The 20,236-nt window shown below is 41.2% G+C and overlaps 1 protein-coding gene across 2 annotated transcripts in view; it reads left to right on the top strand.

Moving 5' to 3' along the window:
• The first annotated feature begins 400 nt into the window (after positions 1–400).
• Positions 401–20,236, top strand: part of SEMA3E (semaphorin 3E) — a 264,507-nt gene continuing 244,671 nt past the window's right edge. The window contains exons 1-2 of one of the 2 annotated variants that reach the window (XM_061582315.1): positions 401–600; positions 1,055–1,217. In XM_061582315.1, the coding sequence (XP_061438299.1) occupies positions 1,055–1,217 (163 nt within the window). In that variant the 5' untranslated portion in view covers positions 401–600. The remainder of the gene's footprint in view (positions 601–1,054; positions 1,218–20,236) is intronic. The other variant, XM_061582316.1, reaches the window with a different exon arrangement.

Below are 20,236 nucleotides of genomic sequence, written 5' to 3' on the forward strand. Positions count from 1 at the left end.
CTGCAATGTGGATGGCAAATGAAAAAGAATGTATTAAAAGTATGTATTAAAAATGTATTACATTGTTCCCTTACATTTCCTTTAATATGCCCAACAAGATACCTATATGGCTAAATGCAATTTCATTTACAGTCAATTGATTTGTTAAACTAAGATTGTAATTATTCAACTGATTGTCCGTCGATAAAATTATGTCTTTTTATACACACGTTCACACATTCCTTTAGATATTTCAAGAGCTCAAACTGTGAATCAGACAGATTTGTTTTCAGCGTTTGGTGGTGGCGGCGAATCAAAACTGGGCTTTGGAATATGTTTTCTTCTGCATTTCCCCAAAGTGGAGAGGGGTGGAGGTGGGGAGAGAAATCTGGCCTCGTAAGCGACTGTTCCTGGGATGACCGCGGTGGCACATCAGCACGTGGACGGGAAAGCTTACTCCGGGTGCACCTCGCCTCTCCATCTCTCCCTGAACTTTGCCGGTGAATGCAGCAAACTGACATTCCCCGTCGGCATCCCTGCTGTGGGTGGATCCTGCAATTCCAATAGCTCTTCTTGGTTCCAGTTAGCAAAAGGACTGGAGGGGGGGGCGGAGTGGAGAAGGTGAGTTAGAAAGGGGGGGGGAAGAGTTATTTGGCAAGTCCGAGCAAGGGGCTGAGTTCTGGAGAGCACCAGAGAGGAGGGTTGTCTCTCTCTCTCTCCCCCCCCCCCGGTCTCTGAATGAATTGCCTTGGAGCGGCTGAAAATTGCTGCTTCTTCCTCGAATCTAGTCGCAGAGTTGCTGCAGCCGTGCTCGAGAAGACGCAACACAGCCGAGTTAACGCCTCGCTTGTGTATAAACAATTGTCTTAGGGGAGGATTCTTTCTTGTCCTCTTTCTTTCTTTCGTGAATTTTGTCAGAAGAAGAAGAAAATGACTGCTTCTCTGGAGATCTGTGAATCGCCCCTGAAGGATTTTCCATAAAATGCTTCAAGGGGGCGGGGGTGGGGATCTAGGTACTCTGAAAGAGTGAAAAAGTGGAACTTCTGATCTTTAATATTACTGATTTATTAATCAGATGGAAAAGCAGCCAATAAAACAAAGAACATCCTCATTATTCTGGGACAGCATGGCAGCTGCAGACCTCTTAATCGTGGCACTGTCTGGTGTTTTTCTAGACTTGTGGACTGGATGCCACGCGACAGATACAAGCCAGCCAAGGTTACGCCTGCCACATAAAGGTAAGACAGTACTTTAATTTTTGTGAAATGCCTTTAAAAAAAAAAAGTGGCCTCAGTGGCATGGAATTGTGCCGCCAACCTTGAGTGCCTTTTCTCCCAGACATGTTTGATGCCTTTTTTGGAGAGTTGCCTTGACAAGACAATTTTGTTTCCATTTTAACATGTGCACTTCAGTTGTGCTACACCAGCCAGAAACTTGAGTGTCTTGAACATGCAGACAACAGAGAAGAAAAATCATTTTATTTTATTTTCGTGCTTAGCAAGTATGCCTAGATAGTGTTATAGAGCAGTCTGGAGGTGGTGCCGGTGAATGAGAATAACATAGCACTGAACACCTGGAGTATGTTCAACTAGCCTGCGACACAGATGCCGTAATTTGGAGAGTTTGCCCCCTAAAAACGTAAATGTTCTGTGAAGCAACCAAATTCAGTGTGCCATGTATTGCCATTCCTCTGGGTTGTGCTTTCCACCAGGTAACAATCCAGGAGGCTGAAGTTGAATCCTTATTCAACAGAGAGGTGCGGAACCAGACTGAACAAGGAACAAGCACCAACTTTGCACATATTTGCTCCCCAGATAAACGCTGGGCCATGCCAAACTGGCGTATATACTGCCTTGCCACTGGAAGACTGGCCCCCTAAGAGATGCATTAAGAATTAAGCAGCTAAATTGAATCTCTCTCCCCATCCCCCCTCTCTCTTTGGATCTAGCCTGAGTATTCTGGGGAGGGGAGCTGGGCTGAATTCCTAAAGCAGCCAGATGAATCATCTTCCAAACGAACAAGTGTCATCACACTGTAATTAAACTGACTGACTGCCAGTAACAGTCTGCTTCCAGCTTAAATATATAGCCCAAAGTCAAATGTTACTTGACTAGGAAATATTTGTGCCTTTCTGAACTATTTCTTAACTCTTATTTTTGTGAAGGTATCTGAAAGAAACAATCTGATCTTTCCCAATCCCAGAGTTTAAAACCCTACATTTGCTTTCGTCTTTATTTACTGCAAACCAATAAGTCAGATTCGTTCCTCATTTGCTCATGATGTGATTTGATGAAAAGCTGTTTTTGCATAGAGTCATGCAGTGGCTTTTAGTGAGCATGGCTGGGTGTTTGCTTAGTTCTTTGCAACAACAGGCTATGTAAGGTTGAAAACTTGTATACCTAGGAGTAACATGCCTGCTGTATAGGATTACATTGCACCGTCCAGTGCAATCCTTATATATCTGTTGCATAGAATTGCATTGCACAAGTACTTTCCTCAAACCAGAGCAGCTGGACTATGGTCAGTACTACTGTTGTGGAGTAACTGGTTAGACTTTACACATCAGAAGACTGCTGCATTAATCTTTGTTTCTCAATTTTCTTTTTTTAATCACCACTTGAGGTGGTTGTTGTGGTTTCACATTATTAAAGTTGAATAACATGCTTTAGTCAGGGATGGTGGTGATAATTAGCTTCATACTATAGCCACCTCATTTAAAAACCTCAGTAGGATCTGAAATCTACATAGTAGACAGCTTATGGCCACATATGAACCAGAGTAATTGCTAACCATTCACTGGTTCTGTTCCCACACAGTTGTAAGTTTGAACCCCCATTTCAACAATAGGCATGCACTTAAAAGGGGAAACCAACTCCATTGACTAACTTGAGCCAATTATGATGACAGGTGGTCTACAGGTTGCCAAGATGAAACTGATGTAGGTTAAGTGATCTTCAATATACATCCTTAAGGCTGGGGGTGAGGGGACTCCACTGGCTGTAATTATTTATTGAATGGAATGGACTATAGGTTGTGAGGAGAAAAATGAGAATGTTGAGTATTCTAATTTGTCTGAGTGTTTTGCTTGAACAGTACTTTAGGTTAGGTTTGATTTAATAGACCATAAGAAAATATCTTCGAGATTATTCTTGTGTGTGTGTGTGTGATGGACTTCGCTGCGTCAGTCTGAACATTAGCACCAAAAGATTTGCCTGCAGTGCTGATGGAACATTCCTGTAGTGCCTGTCCACTTATAATGTCCTACCCAAGTTTCATTCTATCCCAGAGGTAAAAGTAATGTCTCATAATGTGAACAACCAAGTCTTGCATTAGGTTATTAAGCCATCGATTGTTCTCACTGAAAGGAAATGGCTGGATTGATTTCTCCAGCTCCCTCCATACACATAATTTTTATCTCTCTCTCCCCCTCTCTCTGGTTACAAGGATTTCAAATTACCCTAGCAACTATTAATCAAACAATTTTGTTGGAAATAATTGCTGCAATCAGGCACTTTCATAAAATTCTATTGATCTCAAATTGACTTTCACACATATAAATGGGTACAATACTGTAGCCATCATAATGTTCAGCAGTCAGTTCCAATAAAATAGGCATACCTCGATATTGGCTCTCTTTGAGTGTGTGTGGTGGTGATGAGAATTATGGAGGTCTCACTGAATTAAATAAACAAACCTCCTCTTGTACTTCTGCGCAGCATGCAGATTAGCTGCCAGTTTTGGCTGGTTTCCTTTTAGGGTACTGCTGGTATTAACAGCTTCTGCATTCACTTGCTGGCATAAATCTTGTTCCACTGGTTAAAATTAATAGTGCATTTCACTATGTTTTTCTTCAAGTGTTACAGGGAACCAGTAATACATAATAAGTCTGGCAATACTTTTATGTGAAAAATTCCTCTCCCTAGATCCACAGGTTAGTTGTGCTCAAGTCAATTGGCATGTGTCCCAATGTATTCTTCAACATGATGAAAATGTGTTTGTCAGGTTAAAGGTTTTTTTTTCCTGTGTGTATGGTATGCCCTGATCAAAAGCATACAGTGCAAGTTTCTTATAATGCGTAAGCAGTAACACTTGTGCTGCAGTATTGATTGTGGCGGACAGAGCAATGTGGAGGGGAGGCCCAAGCAATTAGAAAGAGCATACCTGCTTGTACCCTGGGAACAGCAATTGTCTTTCTCCCAATCCAAAGAATGCAGCGTTCAGCCAGAAGAACAATGGGCAAATACTGTTGGTGCTAATCAAACAAGTGTAGCATTATTGTCACCCATCTGAACTGCATAGTCTAGAGGATGTTGCTGTGGGTGCCAAGTACAAAATAACAAAATTATATGGAAATTGTAGTTCACGCTTTTCAGCAAGGACAGACTGAACTCTGCAGTAGTTGACATTTTGTTGTGATTAATCACATGGTGTTTCTAGGCTTGTACTAATGTTACTGAGTGCAATGTTAGTATTAGCATTCAATATTTGACATTAATGAACACATACAGAGTTATTATGATGTGACTAACTATGGAGATTTTTAAAAACAAAACGTAGCACCAGCCGTTGTCTTTATACTAGTAGTGGTGTGCAGAAGTGGTATGGAAATACTCCATAAGATGAGGTGAGGTGGTAGTGGGTTTTGTAAGCCCCAGAAAAGGACCATCAGTCTATTGTTCTAACTGTTAATACATCTCAGCTAGAAACTCATGCCAAGGAGGCTAGGGGAAAGGGTTTTTTAACTCAGAAGGTGGTTTTGCTCCAGAGGTTCATGATCTCCCTTGATGTTCCAAGTGAGCTATTATTATTATTATTGTTTATTTCTATCCTGCCTTTTGGCCAAAAGGTCCTCAAGGTGGCTTACAAAAAATAAACAGAAATATAGAAATACATATCAATAAAAACAGTACAATTTACAAACATTAAATATCAAGGTAATAACATTATTAAAAAGCAACAATAACAACTTTCAATGAAAATGCAACAACTCACACTTTCCTAATAAATTCCTAACAATTAGACAATGTCTACTAGTTCTCACATCAATATGTTGACATCAAAACATGATACCACTGAGGTGTCCTGCTGGTACTGCATCCGCCAGTCCTAATACAGGAAAAGGAGCAGGAGCAGTCCAGCTTTTTGCCAACATAGATGTTGTCCATGTTGAGCAGTACTTCAACCTGATCACGGGCATGAAGCGGTCGACGTTCTGGCTGTTGTAGGTCATTGCAAAGGTGGAAACGATGGGCTGGGAGAAGAAAGGAGAGGAAAGGGGTAGAGATGGATCTGCCCGTGGGGGAGGCCCTGGCTCTGGAGCTCATATCATCGGAGAGTTGGTACAGGTCCGCCATCATGGCCGGGCTGGACGCCGAGAGGCCCAGCGGGGAGGGCGGTGGCAAAAAATGATGCGGTGGCGAAGACAGGCAGGTGGCTCTTGGTGGCTCTGGGGCTTTCAAAGGTGAAGATGGTACAGCTGTCTCTCCACCAAACTGGACAACAAAAAGCCACAAACAAAAAGGAGCTACTCCTCCAATAAAGAGACTAGGAGACTTATTGGGCCACTTTCTGGAGTCACCATAGCGATGAGCTATGCTCCATGTAATGACTGTTGTCGACAAAACATTGTGTGGAGACTATTTCAAGGGGCATCTACTTAATAATGCTAACATGTAGATCAGACCTGAGTTCCAAATAATGTTTAAAATTTGGAGTTGGCATGGCCCAGCCTTTTAAAAGCCCAATATTATTTATTTCTTTTACCAGGTGTTTTATACCAGTGATGGGGAACCTCTGGGCCAATCATGCCTCCCCAAAGGGTCCAATTTGACCCCTGAGGCCATTTCCCCCAAACCACACCCACTTGCTGCAAGTGGGAGGACAAGGTTCAATCCTGCCTTGACTGTGCAGCAGGATTTAATTTCCATTCACCAGCTGAGCAGGGATTAAAGTCCTGTCCAGATGCAGGGAGCTCTCTTGCACTTCCAAACTCAGCACCAAGCAGAATTGTCCCAGACACACACACACACACACTGGCTGAGGGTGACTACTTGAAACAATGGTGCAAAACAAGTGCCTGTTTGTTCATCACTGCTTCATTACTAGAAGCAGGCATGGGCTGTGAGAGGGACTGCTCTGTCACACAGTGATGAAGAAAAAACCTGGGTCTGCTTGCTTTGGAAAGCCTACCCTGTACTGATCCTTTCTGGAGGCTGAAGGGATCAGACAGGGTGGGCTTTCCATGACTGCCCTGTGCCACACCTTTCAAGCTCTGATTGTGGGACTTGAAAGGAGGGCCATGGTCAGGCTTTGCAAGTGCAAGGGATTTTGACAGGTGGACAGGGCAACCCACCTGTCAATCATGTGATGTCATAATGTTGTCAGCAGTTTGACAGGTGTGTTGTTTCTGCCTACCTCTCAAGGTTGGCCCGCAGGGGATCTGGTCACCTGGAACCTAAAACGTTTTCCCACCTTTGCTTTATACAATAAAATGCCCCAAAGTGACTTAACAAAATAAATGCAACACATAAAAGCAATTTAAAATCAGCAACATTTAAAGAATAACAATAGAAAATACATAAAATGCTCAGCCAGACACATACTAATAAGGACCAAGTCCTACTTATCCCAGTAAAAGATAAGCACCACCATAACAGGCAACAATTAATTCACTAAAGTTATGGGTAAACAGAAAGGTCTTAGGCTGGTGCCTAAAAACTGACAAAAATGGTGCCGGGGGCACCTCTCTAGGGACAGCATTCCACCATGGCATTAAAAAAATGTATTGGAAGGGGAAAAGAAAAGTTATGGTGAATTTGCCATAGGCAAATCTACCTGACCGTATGCACAATTCACTAATTGGACTGTGTAAACTGGACCACTCTCTTTGAGAAGCCTGAGGACAGGCACTTGTTTTTGAATGGAAGCTTGGATTATTGGGAAGGAAATGATTATTGTCGTTTCAGACATGGCATAAATTATACACAGCTGGGATTCAGATTACTTAAACTTTTTTAAAAAAGTTTGAATAGTTCTCTTAAAATATTTCACCCAGCCAAGATGTGTTTATTGTTCATTTCAATCCACATTACTCAAATATTCCTGTAGATAAATGCTTAACTTTTAAATGGCTAAACAGGGTTTCAGTCTTTTCAATGACATCACTGCAGAAAACAATAAAATGAGGGAAGAATATATGCAAGACAGGCATAAATACGTCCCACTTTATAATAAGAAGTAGTTACTTTCATTGACTGGCATTTTACTGTGTTGTTGATTGCCAGTGATTTGTTTCAGGACTGGCTTCATTTCCAGTCCTATTAAGTGTGAGGTAGTTATTCCTTACTAAAGTACATTTGTGAAGTGTAACTTCGTTAAACAAATGCTTTCCATTTGTTTTGCTTACATATATTGACTAATGTTAACAATGAGGTAAGAAAGAGGTCCCTTATCACTCAGCAATTTGTTGACAGTCACATTCTGAGAATGCATTTGTAAATATTAGCATTTTTGCAAACAGCTTTATGTTCTGTTTTGCCATGCCTCTTTCCCCAATAATTGCTTTTGGTGATAAATTGTCAGTACAGAATCAACATGCAGAAATCTGTTAAGAAGAACGGTATAATTGGTGTCTGGTATATATTTTCATACCAATACTGATTTTTGAAGAAATTCATGATTCAGAAGCATCTTACAAGTGGCAGAAACTTCAAGGATGGATGGTCCAATGCAGTGGGATGGTCTTTGAGGCTGGAAAAGCAGGTCTCCCAGGCAAGTGCAGTCCCTTCAGTCACCTTCAGCTGCCTAGCCCTGCTATAGTCACCTCACATTATTATGTTTGCCTACCCTTCCTAGCAATAAGGCTGTGATAAAAATGTATCCTGTGTTTCCCCCAACCATTCTCCATCAACTAATGAGAAAAGAAAGTGCATTCAAACATTGTGAAAGGGAATTCTCTTTGGTGGAATTCTCATGGTGCTTTCCTTACTTTTGAGGTTTTTACTTTTAAAGAAGCCAGTGTGGATTCAAAAAAATAAATGGAAAAGAAAGGCTTCCATTAAAAACAAGATCAGTAAGTACACCAGTCTCAGGCTCTTGGTAGCCAGCCTCTCCAGCTTCCCGCACTTCATTTAGAGCCCAGAGGAAGACATTGTGAGGTAACTCTTCTCAGGGAGATTTTTAAGAGCGGGAAGTGAAGCAAGCTGGGGAGGCTGTAGAGTCCTAGAGAAATATTTAATGGAAAGAAAAACACATGCCACCATCAGCTCCCTCATAACAATACAGTCAGCCTTAGCCCCATACATATTGAAATAATGAGGAAGTTCTAAAGTACCCTGAGCATGAGGAAATAAAACAGAAGCCTTTTTTGAAGGGGGGGGGAGAAACAGTTTTGAGAAACTGTACAATAGGTTTTATTACAATACTAAGCCTCACTCTAACATAGCTATTGCTGCTGCTTCCAGATGCATTGACCTCACTCCTTCTCTATGTCAGAAAAGGTTAATTTCAGGCACTACTCGTGTGAAGAGGGCAAGCATGGTTAAAGAGGCCGGGGGGGGGGGAGAGAGATGTGTATAGCCCTTTGCCTAAAGTCATGCGGCTCTTCCGATCCCCGTTGTGTTGAATATAATTTCTGAAGCAGATAGCGGAGGCTTCCTGCACAAGCCTTCTTTATGCATTACCAATATCTGTTATCACATGAGGGGCAATAGGGTTTTAAACCAGTGTCTGGCATCAGTGGTGGACTGGATGAGGGTGAACAAATTGAAGCTTAATCCAGATAAGACAGAGGTGCTCCTGGTCAGTCGTAAGGCGAATCATGGAATAGGGATACAGCCTGTGCTGGATGGGGTTACACTCCCCCTGAAGACACAGGTTCGCAGTTTGGGTGTGCTCCTGGACTCAGCGTTAAATTTGGAGTCCCAGGTTTCTGCAGTGGCCAGGAGTGCTTTTGCACAATTAAGATTAGTGCGCCAACTGCGCCCATTCCTTGAGCTGTCTGATCTTGCCACGGTGACACATGCCTTAGTTACATCCCGTTTAGATTACTGTAACACGCTCTACGTGGGGCTGCCTCTGAAGACTGTTCGGAAACTTCAGTTGGTACAACGTGCTGCAGCCAGAATGTTAACTGGGGCTGGTTACAGGGACCGTACTACCCCCCTGTTAAAAAAGCTCCACTGGTTGCCAGTCTGTTTCCGGACACAATTCAAAGTGCTGGTGATGACCTATAAAGCCCTATATGGCTTAGGTCCAGGCTATTTATCAGACCGTATCTCCCTGTATGAGCCTGCCCGGGCCCTGAGATCCTCAGGAGAGGCCCTTCTCTCAATACCCACATCTTCTCAAGTACGACTAGTGGGGACGTGTGAGAGGGCCTTCTCGGTGGCTGCCCCTAGGCTTTGGAATTCCCTTCCTAGGGAGGTAAGAATGACCCCCTCTTTGCAGTCCTTCCGCCGACAAGCAAGACCTTCCTATTCCAACAAGCCTTTGGAATTGAAGGCTAAGGATAGGGCGTGAAAGGTGCTGCATTGCTAATGTCTATTATATCATTTTTAAACGAGTCTGAACTCTTTTAGCTGTATGTGTGTATGGTTTTAATATTGGAAATGGTTTAATCTTATTTTAATGTAGACTTTGTATGTTTCTAATTATATGTGTTTTTTATCTGGAAGCCGCCATGAGTTCCAGTTTTGGAAAAATGGCGGGGTATAAATAAAGATGATGATGATAATAATAATAATAATAATAATAGAGTGCATCTCCCTCCTCACAGCATCTCTCTCCCCTCACAGCAGTTGCCATTACCCTCCAGATCATGGAGGGTGATCTTCTGAAGTGAGTGCATGCTGTACTGGTGGAAGCCACCCACATGATTTAAGGCCCAGGGTTTTAAAAGACACAGGGAGCCTCCATAAGTATAGGAAGCTCCCCACTTCATAAGATCACCCTCCATAAGTTGGGGGGAGATAAGTGTTATGAGTTAGCAGAGAATTTAACTAAGATGCTGCGAAATTATGTGTGCTGTCTGATTTACCTGGAAGGAACAGGCTTTTACCCTGCAAATCACTGAGACTTTTGACTTTGTAAAATAAGAAAAGGCTACTTTATTTATAGAAATACATAGTTGACTGTAAAGGCATAACTATTTCTAACTAAGTTGGAGGAAGAATGGCCAGGCTTGGTCATTCGCCCCATGCTACAGGAGAGGAACAAAGGCAAAAATGTCTCCCCTCCCTTAGCTGGATGGAGAAGAAAAAGAAAGGAGAGGATGGAAGTGATATCAGTTCCCTGAGAGTATCAGTTTACAATGGAAGGATGACAGGTAGAGGAACAAAGGCAGGGTTAGGGTTAGGGTTAGGTAGCCAGCTGGAGGACCCTCTATCTCTCCTTAGGTATGCAAAGAAAACCAAATAGGAGTTGTTCTTGACACACTTCCAACAATAGGAATGGTGATGAGGGGACGGAGCTAGCATGCTTGTCCTCCCTGCCCTTAAATGATAACTTAACATTTATTGGTAATGCCTGAAGAGGACTATAATTACCCAAAGGAGGCTCCTTACTTCAGAAATTATGCTCTGCAACTTTGGAGTGGAGCTGAACACATGGAACCAAAGCCCCTTTCACCACACTTACTGTCTTCGTGCAACACAACTAAGGATTGTGGTTTATGGTTGCAAGAGAATGACTATGCTCAGTCTTTACAACAAGGGATGAGGGTGAGCTTGAAAATCAGTTGCAAGTTGAACAGCAGGTGATTCTGAATTATATGCATAATAAATAGTTAACAGTTTGTGTTACATTTGCAAAAATGCCTGACCATGGCTGGAGGACACTCTCTCTCTGTAATACCTTATGTCCCATAAATATTGACTGGGTGCCTTAAAAGAGAGATGAACAGACTTCAGGCTTGTTGAGTCTATTTTTCTTTTTTTACTAGTACCCCAAGATCTACCAATCTGAGCCAGGTGCAAAAGACATAGAATTAAAATACATGGTGTCTCAGATCCCATTCTGAGCCTCAGAAGTTGTTTTCAGTGCCTGAACTGAATTAAATGCACAGTTCACACAGAAGTCTAGTCCTGGTTAGCTGTCTTCATTTCAGCAGCCTAATTTAGGTGAGAAAAGTAATTTTGTTGCAGTTGGTAGCTTAATTTTATGGATCTAATTCTACTTTGCTGGTCTAGTTGGTGGCTAATATTTGTTATAAATGGCAATTATTCATATAAATTGTTTTTAAAAAATTTAATGTGTTTTTAAATTGTTTTTGTGTTTTAAAATTTATATATTTGTTTTTAATGTTTTTAATTGCTGTAAACCGCCCAGAGAGCTTCGGCTATGGGGCGGTATATAAACAAACAGACAGACAGACAGACATGGACAGCACTGGAAACAAACACACACCATACACCACACACAAGTAGGCTACTCATTCTGAGTGGGAAGGTGAGAACTGTTTTGTGGCTGGAGTTTGTATGGAGTGTGAATGCAAACAGGAATGATAATCAGAATTCATAAGTGTTTGAAAAGACTACACAACAAGCTGTCTGTGACATTCCCTGTCATTCTCTCTTTTCCCCAAATTCTTGAACTACTAAGAATACCGTAGCATCATGGTCTGTTTCTTTTCCTTTATTTGTATCACATATACACAGGCTGTATGTACACAGAGAAACCCAAACATTGCTGTTGGTAAAGCTTAAAATTATATTCCTATTGTATATTTTTTTTAGCGTGGCCAGGTTTCCAGTAGCTGCTCAAAAGTTGAAGAGAATGATGATGATGATATTGTAATAGTGTTGAAATTTTAAATATTGTTGTAAGCTGCTTTATGGAAATGCTTTCTTGAAAAGCAAGGTATAATATTTTAATAAATAAATAATGCATTGTATTTGTTTGTACTCATCCTTAGTTTTCCTCTAGAGTGGTTTCCATCCCAATGCCCCGGGTGCCCAAGAGAACTGGGGCTGGGCAACTACAATATCTCTTCATATATTAACTCATGCTAGAAGATGCTGTGAAGGCCGGTAGCTTAGACAGCCCTTTAAAAAGAATGCTGCTGCTGATGGACTGCCTTCAAGTCGATCCCGACTTATGGCGACCCTATGAATAGGGTTTTCATGGTAAGCGATATTCAGAGGAAGTTTACCATTGCCTTCCTCTGAGGCTGAGGCAGTGACTGGCCCAAGGTCACCCAGTGAGCTTCATGGCTGTGTGGGGATTCGAACCCTGGTCTCCCAGGTAAATTTTGGATAGGTCTAATAGTAGCTATCAGTTGTGATGGGCGTACTCCCTCTGTTCATGAAGCAACCTTAATTTACAGAGGCAGTATGCTCCTGAACAGCAGGTGATGGGGACAACCTTCATTCGTGCCCTGCTTGTGAGCTTGCTGAACACTTGGCTTGCTACTGTTTGAAACAGAAAGCTGGACTGTACAGACCAGCCTTTCCCAACCAGTGTGCCTCCAGATGTTGTTGGACCACAACTCCCATCAGCCTCAGCCAGCATTGCCAACGGTCAGGAAAGATGGGAGTTGTGGTCCAACAACATCTGGAGGCACACTGGTTGGGAAAGGCTGGTATAGACCTTCTAAATATTTCTTGTATTCCGAATTAGTAGCATGTAAAGTGGCCGTCAGGTTTACGACAGTACTTTCAGGATTGTTGTACACTCATTTATCGTAAGCAGAGTTGAGCTTTGTGTGTGTGTGTTTTAGATCTCCCTTCGGCTCCTTTCTTAACTACATCTTGTCACCAAAACCTTCTGTGGGTTTTGTGCAGCAGAACTTGGAACGGTTTGAAGATGCTTAGCATGAAGAAGACAGCAGGCTGCATTAACCTGTTTTCTTACATTGTTTTTTTACATTGGGGAACTGAGCGTCCCCTGAAGTTACAAAACATGAATGGACTGGATGTAGCTGTTTCTGTTGTCTTATCTCTCTGCTTTCAAAGTGACAACACCATCTGTTGGTAACTTTGTGATGCAAAGTCATCACTCCACCAGAAACAAAAGTTTTGCTTTATGTAACATTAATTCTTGATGTGATTTACTGTAGGCTATGCAGCAGCAAGCATCTGTTTCCAACCTTCCTGAGAAACCTTGGGTCAATGAGTATTTTAAAACGTTGCAGTTGGGAATACTTAGCATTATTAAACCTGGTGTCCTGGTTCTCTTCATGCTGCCAGACCAAGATGATGAAACTGCAGTGTGCAGTCAGCACTAATTAGGAAATCCTCTTTTGTTTAAGAAATATGTGTCCCTGAGACAGGCAAAGGATAGAAAACCACTTGTCCATTTAAAACATTTGTTCATTATCTAAGCTCTTTTCCAGTTGTTTTTTTTTTGTAGGGGGGTGAATCTGTTGACCATATGCTAAAATCCCCCATGGGATGCAGTCTTGCAGCCACAGGAGCATGGAAGAAGTAGCATATGAGACCAATGGGCCATGGAGCTTGCTAGCAGCAATCTGCATGAGATCAGTGGCAAATTTTGTACCTGCTGCGCTGTCTGCTCATATATTTGTTCCTACAAACAACTGCAGCATGGGAGATTTTAGCATGTATGAACTAGATCCTAGATGAACTGTTGAGACAAAATGACATTGAACATTCTGTGACTGATGAGGCATGAAATGGAGTTTCTTCAAATTCCACAGACATGGAGTTGAATCTCAAAATAGTGAGACGAAAAGACCATCTAGCCTTGCAATTCTTAAATTTAGTTGTATGTGGGGTCACTATTATGGCTTGCTTGTTCTTTGTGAATTACCACAAATTATGGGAAATAATATGAAAGACAGATTAAAACCAGGAATGCACAAGCATCTTTGAAATCAGCCTCAGTTGGGTCAAGGCTTTGCACTCATTCCAATCAAACATGTGGAAAGCCCTCAAGGATGTTGAATGAGCACTTGCTCTGCTGCTGATTCCTCCTTTTCTGCCTCAAGACTTCCCAGAATTGTTAGGGTAGGGTAGGGGGGAAAGCCATGATGGCAACTTCAGGCACTCTTTTCCTGATGATGAGTGGACTAGAACTATAAGCCCCTGCATCTGTCATGGCAAGACACTGCCAGAGGCTGGGAGCATCTGAGGCAGCATCCATCTCTTCCACCTGCCCAAGGTGAGTTTTCTGGGGAGCCTGGGAATAGGGGAGAGAAAGCAGGAGGCAGTTCACAGGATCGGGGTGAGCATAGTCTTGCTCACAAAAAAGTTACAAGCAAATCCTGCTCACAAACATTCAATCGGATGAGCACCTGACCAAATGCTTGTAACTTATCAAAGTAAAAGGCCTGCAAATTAAGTGAAGAGGAAAGTTAAGCATTTCAAGGTAAGGAAGCTTTGCTAGATATTGAGTGAGTATTGGTGAAAAGAATAGTGATAGGTTTAAACATTAGTGGCAGAGCACAGACGAGCCTAGTGTTTTTTCCTCTTTTTCATTGCCACATACATTCAGCATAACTGTGTTGAAGTGCAGATTAATCATCCTTGGTATTTTCATCTTGGGGACCACCAGAAAGTGTCCTATGGACAACTTGCACTCTATGGACCACGCTTTAAAAGTCATTATAGTCTTACATCCTACTTTGAGGCAGGACCATCCATCCAACCTATCCTCCCAAGGTCAGTCTCTCAATGTGCCACAAGTAGAGTACAGGTGCAGAAAAACACTTGTTCATGCAAATGACACATTTAATTATCCACGCTACAGGAAAAGGCAAAACAAAAGGAAAATTAGGGTTACTCCCAGTGTGAATTGAAACTTATTAGTCAAGTCATCTCAAGGGAAATTTACCTGGACCTATCTCCATAGCACCTGGCATCACAATCCCAGATGCTCCAGAAAAGACTTCTACAATTTTTGACTCATCAAGCTGAATGCCACCCTTCAGCCATGTACAGAGGCCCACCAGGGACTGAGTCAAACCTTTTTTTTAAAAAAAACAACAACACCTGTCTGGAACTGCAAAAATGGAGTGGGGTTCTTTGTCATGCACATGACAGTCCACAGTATTTTGTCGACATGTTCCAGAGACAGCAGGGCAGAATAGAAGTGACATGTTTTAGAGCATCTTTTCGCATCTGTGTTTTCATACTCAAATTCTAATTGTGGCCCTCATTGTAACTTGGCTTTCTTTGCCTTATGATGGACCTGGAAATTTGTTGCTATTTATTGGATCTTCTTATGGTTTTGTAATTTTTACATCTTAATTTTTTTTCTGTATATTTGTATTAGTTTGTTTTACTGTTCCCCACTCTGGGCTTGTAAATATCCAGTGAAGAAAACATTATAAATACTCCAAACAAATAAACAAATAAATATTGGATCACATCCAGTACTGAAGAAGCAGGAACAAAATGGGGCACGTGCCCATGTACCCATGCTGCAGTGTGTACAATGCTCATGCTGGATGGAGTGTGAAGCACCCTCAAGTCTCCTGTTGTATGTTGTGAAGATCATGGTTACAGAATGGAGTTTTGCCTTCTTACTGAAATGCACCAGTTTTTCAGAAAACTCTTTTACAATCTTCATGACCATTGCCAAGTTGAATTGCAACAAGCACATTCATCCTGTGTTGATTGCTTCTCAGATGTAAATGGCTTTGGCTAAGAGAAGAAAGAAGGAATGCTTGAGCAAATTCCTGTGTGCCTGAGACAACATTCCTTTTGCCCTTGGGTTTGTTGCCTCTAGATAGTTTCCGAGGTCACCCAGATGGCGTAGTTTCTTTCATTTGGAAGAGTGAATGCCTTAAGTCAAAGCATTGTGTATCTCCCTTTTTTTCTGGAAACATCTTTAACTGTTTGCTGTGAAATATTTTTTATTTATTATTACAGTTATACCCACTTTTCCTCCAAGGAGCTCAAGGCAGTGTGCAGTGCAATTTGAACCTCACAGCAACCCTGAGAAGTAGGTTAGGCTGAGAGGTAGTGACTGGCCCAAGGTTGCCAACGAGCATTATGGCTGCGTGGGGATTTGAATCCATGTTTCCCAGATCCCAGTCCAACATTGTAACCACTATACTACGCTGGCTCTCTCTAGTGTTGTCAGGATACATGCACCAGCCTGACGAAAAAGGGATTTAAAAGTCTGAATGCTGATTACAGTTTAGACTTCAAGAAATATGACTGATGTGGCTGCAGGTGTGCCAAGTACATAGTCTCATAACAAAATTGACCATAAGAACACTGGCAACCAGACACCTAAAACCCTTTGCGGCACTAGTATTGGAGGCTGAACAGGAATATAAAGGATTGGTGACAAGAATTTATAGTATTTTATTGTATTATAAAACAGGTACATTAGATAGCCTCAAAGCCCTATGGGAATCAGATCTAGGGGAAGCTGTTGAGCACCACAACAAGAACACCATATGGGATAAACCAACTTTTAAGTTAATATCTGCTAACGTGCGAGAAGAGTCCCTCAAACAATTGCATTGGTTGTATTATATACCAATTTGAATGTCCAGGATGCTTGTGGCGGGGGGGGGGGCAGGAGGTTGGCTGATTGTTGGAGAGGTTGAGGTTTCAAGGTACTTACTGGAATCTTTGGTGGCAGTGCCCCGTAGTAGAAATATTTTTGGAAGATATCATAGTTGAAATAAACAAAATATCCAGCTACTATGTTATATGCTTGCTTGGGGGGAAATGTGAAAGTTTTATCTAAAGATATGGTACAATTTCTGTTGGTGGCAGTGAGGTTAACAATCACTTAACACGGGAAGGAGCTAGAGGACTTAGTGGACGATCTGAAATACTAAAATATTCTCCTTTCTTTTGGTTGCTTTGGGTCACTACATGCTGCATAGACAGACCCTTCTCTGTGTTGTGAGTCATCTGATGGCCCAGATGTATTTTTTTTCCATTTTGTAAGCTATCATAGTTCCTTATGTTTTTTTCTGAGAGTTTTTGACAGCCAAATCCATATTGTAATACTCCTCCGTTTGAGGCAGATATACACTCTATCTACAGCCAATCCAAAATGCAGCATAGCAAGAACAAGTGACCGGCAAAATCGTAATCGACTGAAGTGTGTGATAGCTGGAAATTACAATCTTCGAGTGTCAGATAGGTGGAAATTGCAATCTTCATCAGGAAATAAAGATAATTCACTGAATAATTTGTTAAGAATTATTTGTTAAGTATTTGTTAAGAATTATTGGCTCAACGTCATATTAAACTCCCTTCCTGTTGGCTGCAGTATATGATGTTTGGTTGTATGCCAATATCCTGAGAAAATGAGGATATATGGTTTGCTCTGGACTCATGGGCTCCAGTGAAGCGGCAGCTGTTGAGGAAAAGAAATTTCACAGTGAGTGTGTGATCCTTACCAAATTGCATTGCTCACATTTTTTAAAAGTTCCATCAACACAGAAGCAGCAACATTTTCAAGCCGTATGGTCCTATGAGTGTATCATCTGAACTTTATCATTTTGCCTGTTTCTAGATTCCTGGCAAAATGAATATTTACTAATAGATTTAGAAGGGATTTAAATGAAACTCTTTCATATGGTAATGATTATTTTTGGCAACCAGCTAAATGTGGCAGTTCTGCAAGCCAATGAACTAATATTTGGAAGAAAGGCGTATAGAATCCCAAGTCCTTCTGAATGACATCTGCTCCTAACTTCCCCCTCTTGTGTTTATTTTTTTTTATCTAAAGGCCTATTGGCTTCAAACTGTGATGCAATTAAACTTCTATTGGAAGTCAAATAGCAAGCTTCTTAATGGTTCTAAATTTGTTTTACAAGGATGCGGGATAGGAATTGTTACTTGTAAAGTGTAACAGATTTATTTAGCAGGCTTACTAAAATAGAGGAAAGCAGCTGTAAATCAGTTTGACTTGTTGCTTGTGAGACTCAGATGTATAATTTATTTACTAATGAATCAAGAAACAAAGCATAGCTACATTCTATAAAGTCATGATCCCCCATTTTAAGGCTTCTGGAGAGGCAAGCCTGTAGCTTGCAACAGTACCATATTAATAGGAATTAGTTTGCTGGTGGTTTTATTCTGGGCAGCAAAAAAAAAAGGTGCCAGTATCCTGTAACGGTGAGTACAGTCACACACAAAAAAGGCCTGGAGCGCTATAAAACGTATTAGAATATCTTAGCTAAATTATGTATGTAGTAGGGATAATGAGCAATTCATGTGTAACATTTAATTCAGAAACTCTTGAAAATCTATTTTTATAAGATGAAAATAATAGGGGGTTCAGAGGAACTTCCTCCTACATAGAAAAAACCAGAGCTTGGAAAAGTTACTTTTTTGAACTACAACTCCCATCAGCCCAATCCAGTGGCCATGCTGGCTGGGGCTGATGGGAGTTGTAGTTCAAAAAGTAACTTTTCCAAGCTCTGCTCTTGGGGATGTTCTGATTGGCTTGTAAAGTCTAAATGGCCAGGACTCGGACACTAAGTGGACCAACTTTAAGCAGTCTTTCTGGCCCATTAACCAGAGCTTGGAAAAGTTACTTTTTTGAACTACAACTCCCATCAGCCCAATCCAGTGGCCATGCTGGCTGGGGCTGATAGGAGTTGTAGTTTAAAAAAGTAACTTTTCCAAGCTCTGGAAAAAACCACAACACGATGGGTAGCAAGGCCATCTGGTCTAGTGCCACCTTCTGTTGACACACACAGCACCCTGAATGTAGGTCAGGGTGGGTCTTGCTATCACAATCCCACCCCTCAAGTGCATTCACTTTATGTGTTATCAGTGTGTGAAAAGTGCCCAAGTGTGTGGATTACTGGTGTGCATTGAGCGGAACTTGTACCTAATAGTTATTACCAAGAAAACTTCTGTATCTGTTTGAGTGGCACAATGAATATTACGTCTCCTACTTGAAAAGTCAGTTTTTATTATTTTACCTTCATGTACAAAATAATTTATTTAGTGCTGAATGCACACTTTTGTTTTTTTCTAAGCAGACTCTGTGTTGATTTTAAAAGAAAGGATCAAAAATAATTTAATTTATAAATTATAAACAAATTGGGTTGTATCCAGTTAAGTTCTACTCAAGAGTAGAAACATTGGAATGAATGAACCTAATTCAGAAATGCCCATTAATTTCAATGGGTCTGCTTTGAATGTGACTAATGTTGAATTGAACCCATTGTTATTATTTGACAAGGGAGGGGTGTGTGTGTGTGTAAAGAATTTTATGATTTTTCAGCTCACAAGCAATTGTTTCTCAGTACTGTAGACTTTAGATGCAGCTGTCATTTATAATTAAACTGGATGTTGCAGTATAGGGTGGTGGATTAAGAAGAGTAAAAGAATATAAAATGGCTTATTTTATTTATCGTGCCTCAAAATAGCTGGTTAAGAACATCATAGTGCTTGAAAGGGGCTAGATGGATTGTAAAAACCAAGAAGATTATAATAACTGGTGTTAATTTATGGATCTTGTTAGAAATTCATGGATCTGTGTATAATCAGTCAATATTTCCTCTTATCTCTCTTTCATATTACACCATACTTCCCATTTACAAGTACTTCAAAAGAACACTAACAACCACCATTTATTCTATAAAGGTGTACAATCAAATTCCATTTAAGATGTTTAGATATTTTGGATACACACACACACATTTTGCACCATGAAAAGGACACAGATAGTAATGCATTATTTTTTTCACTGACTTTTTTGTTCTTTTTTGTTTACACAATGGCTGGAGCCCCTTTCACATGCTGTAGGCATGAAGGGAAGTTCATCAGTTGAGGGCTCAATGAAGCGGTGTCCCTGATGTCACAAGGGGTCTCAAGCTCCACCTCCCAAAATCCACACATAAATGTGGACACTTGCAGCAGGAAAGCTTATACTGCATGTGTAGACCTGTGCGATTGGGATTCCAGCTCCTGGGGAAGCCTATGCACATGGAGGTCTATTCAGGTAAGTTCCTCTTGCAGGCATCCCCATTGTCCCTTTAACATGTAAAATTCCCTTCATGTGTATAATGCATTGAAGGGAGCTTAACTCTTGTGGCAAAGTTAAATTAATTCTCAGTCTTGGGAGAGAGAAATGGGTTGTCACTGATGGCCTTATCCTCCATAAATTTGTCTAATCTTTTAAAGGCATCCAAGTTAGTGGCCATCACTGCTTCTTATGGGAGCAAAATCCATAGTTTAACTATGCACTGAGTAAAGAAGTACTTCCTTTTGTCTGTCCTGAATCTTCCAACATTCAGCTTCATTGGATGTCCACAAGTTCTTTTGGACAAGTTCTTTCATTGTGAGAGAGGGAGAAAAACTCTTCTCTATCC

Source organism: Rhineura floridana, chromosome 8 (assembly GCF_030035675.1).
Source record: "Rhineura floridana isolate rRhiFlo1 chromosome 8, rRhiFlo1.hap2, whole genome shotgun sequence".
Lineage (NCBI taxonomy): Eukaryota > Metazoa > Chordata > Lepidosauria > Squamata > Rhineuridae > Rhineura > Rhineura floridana.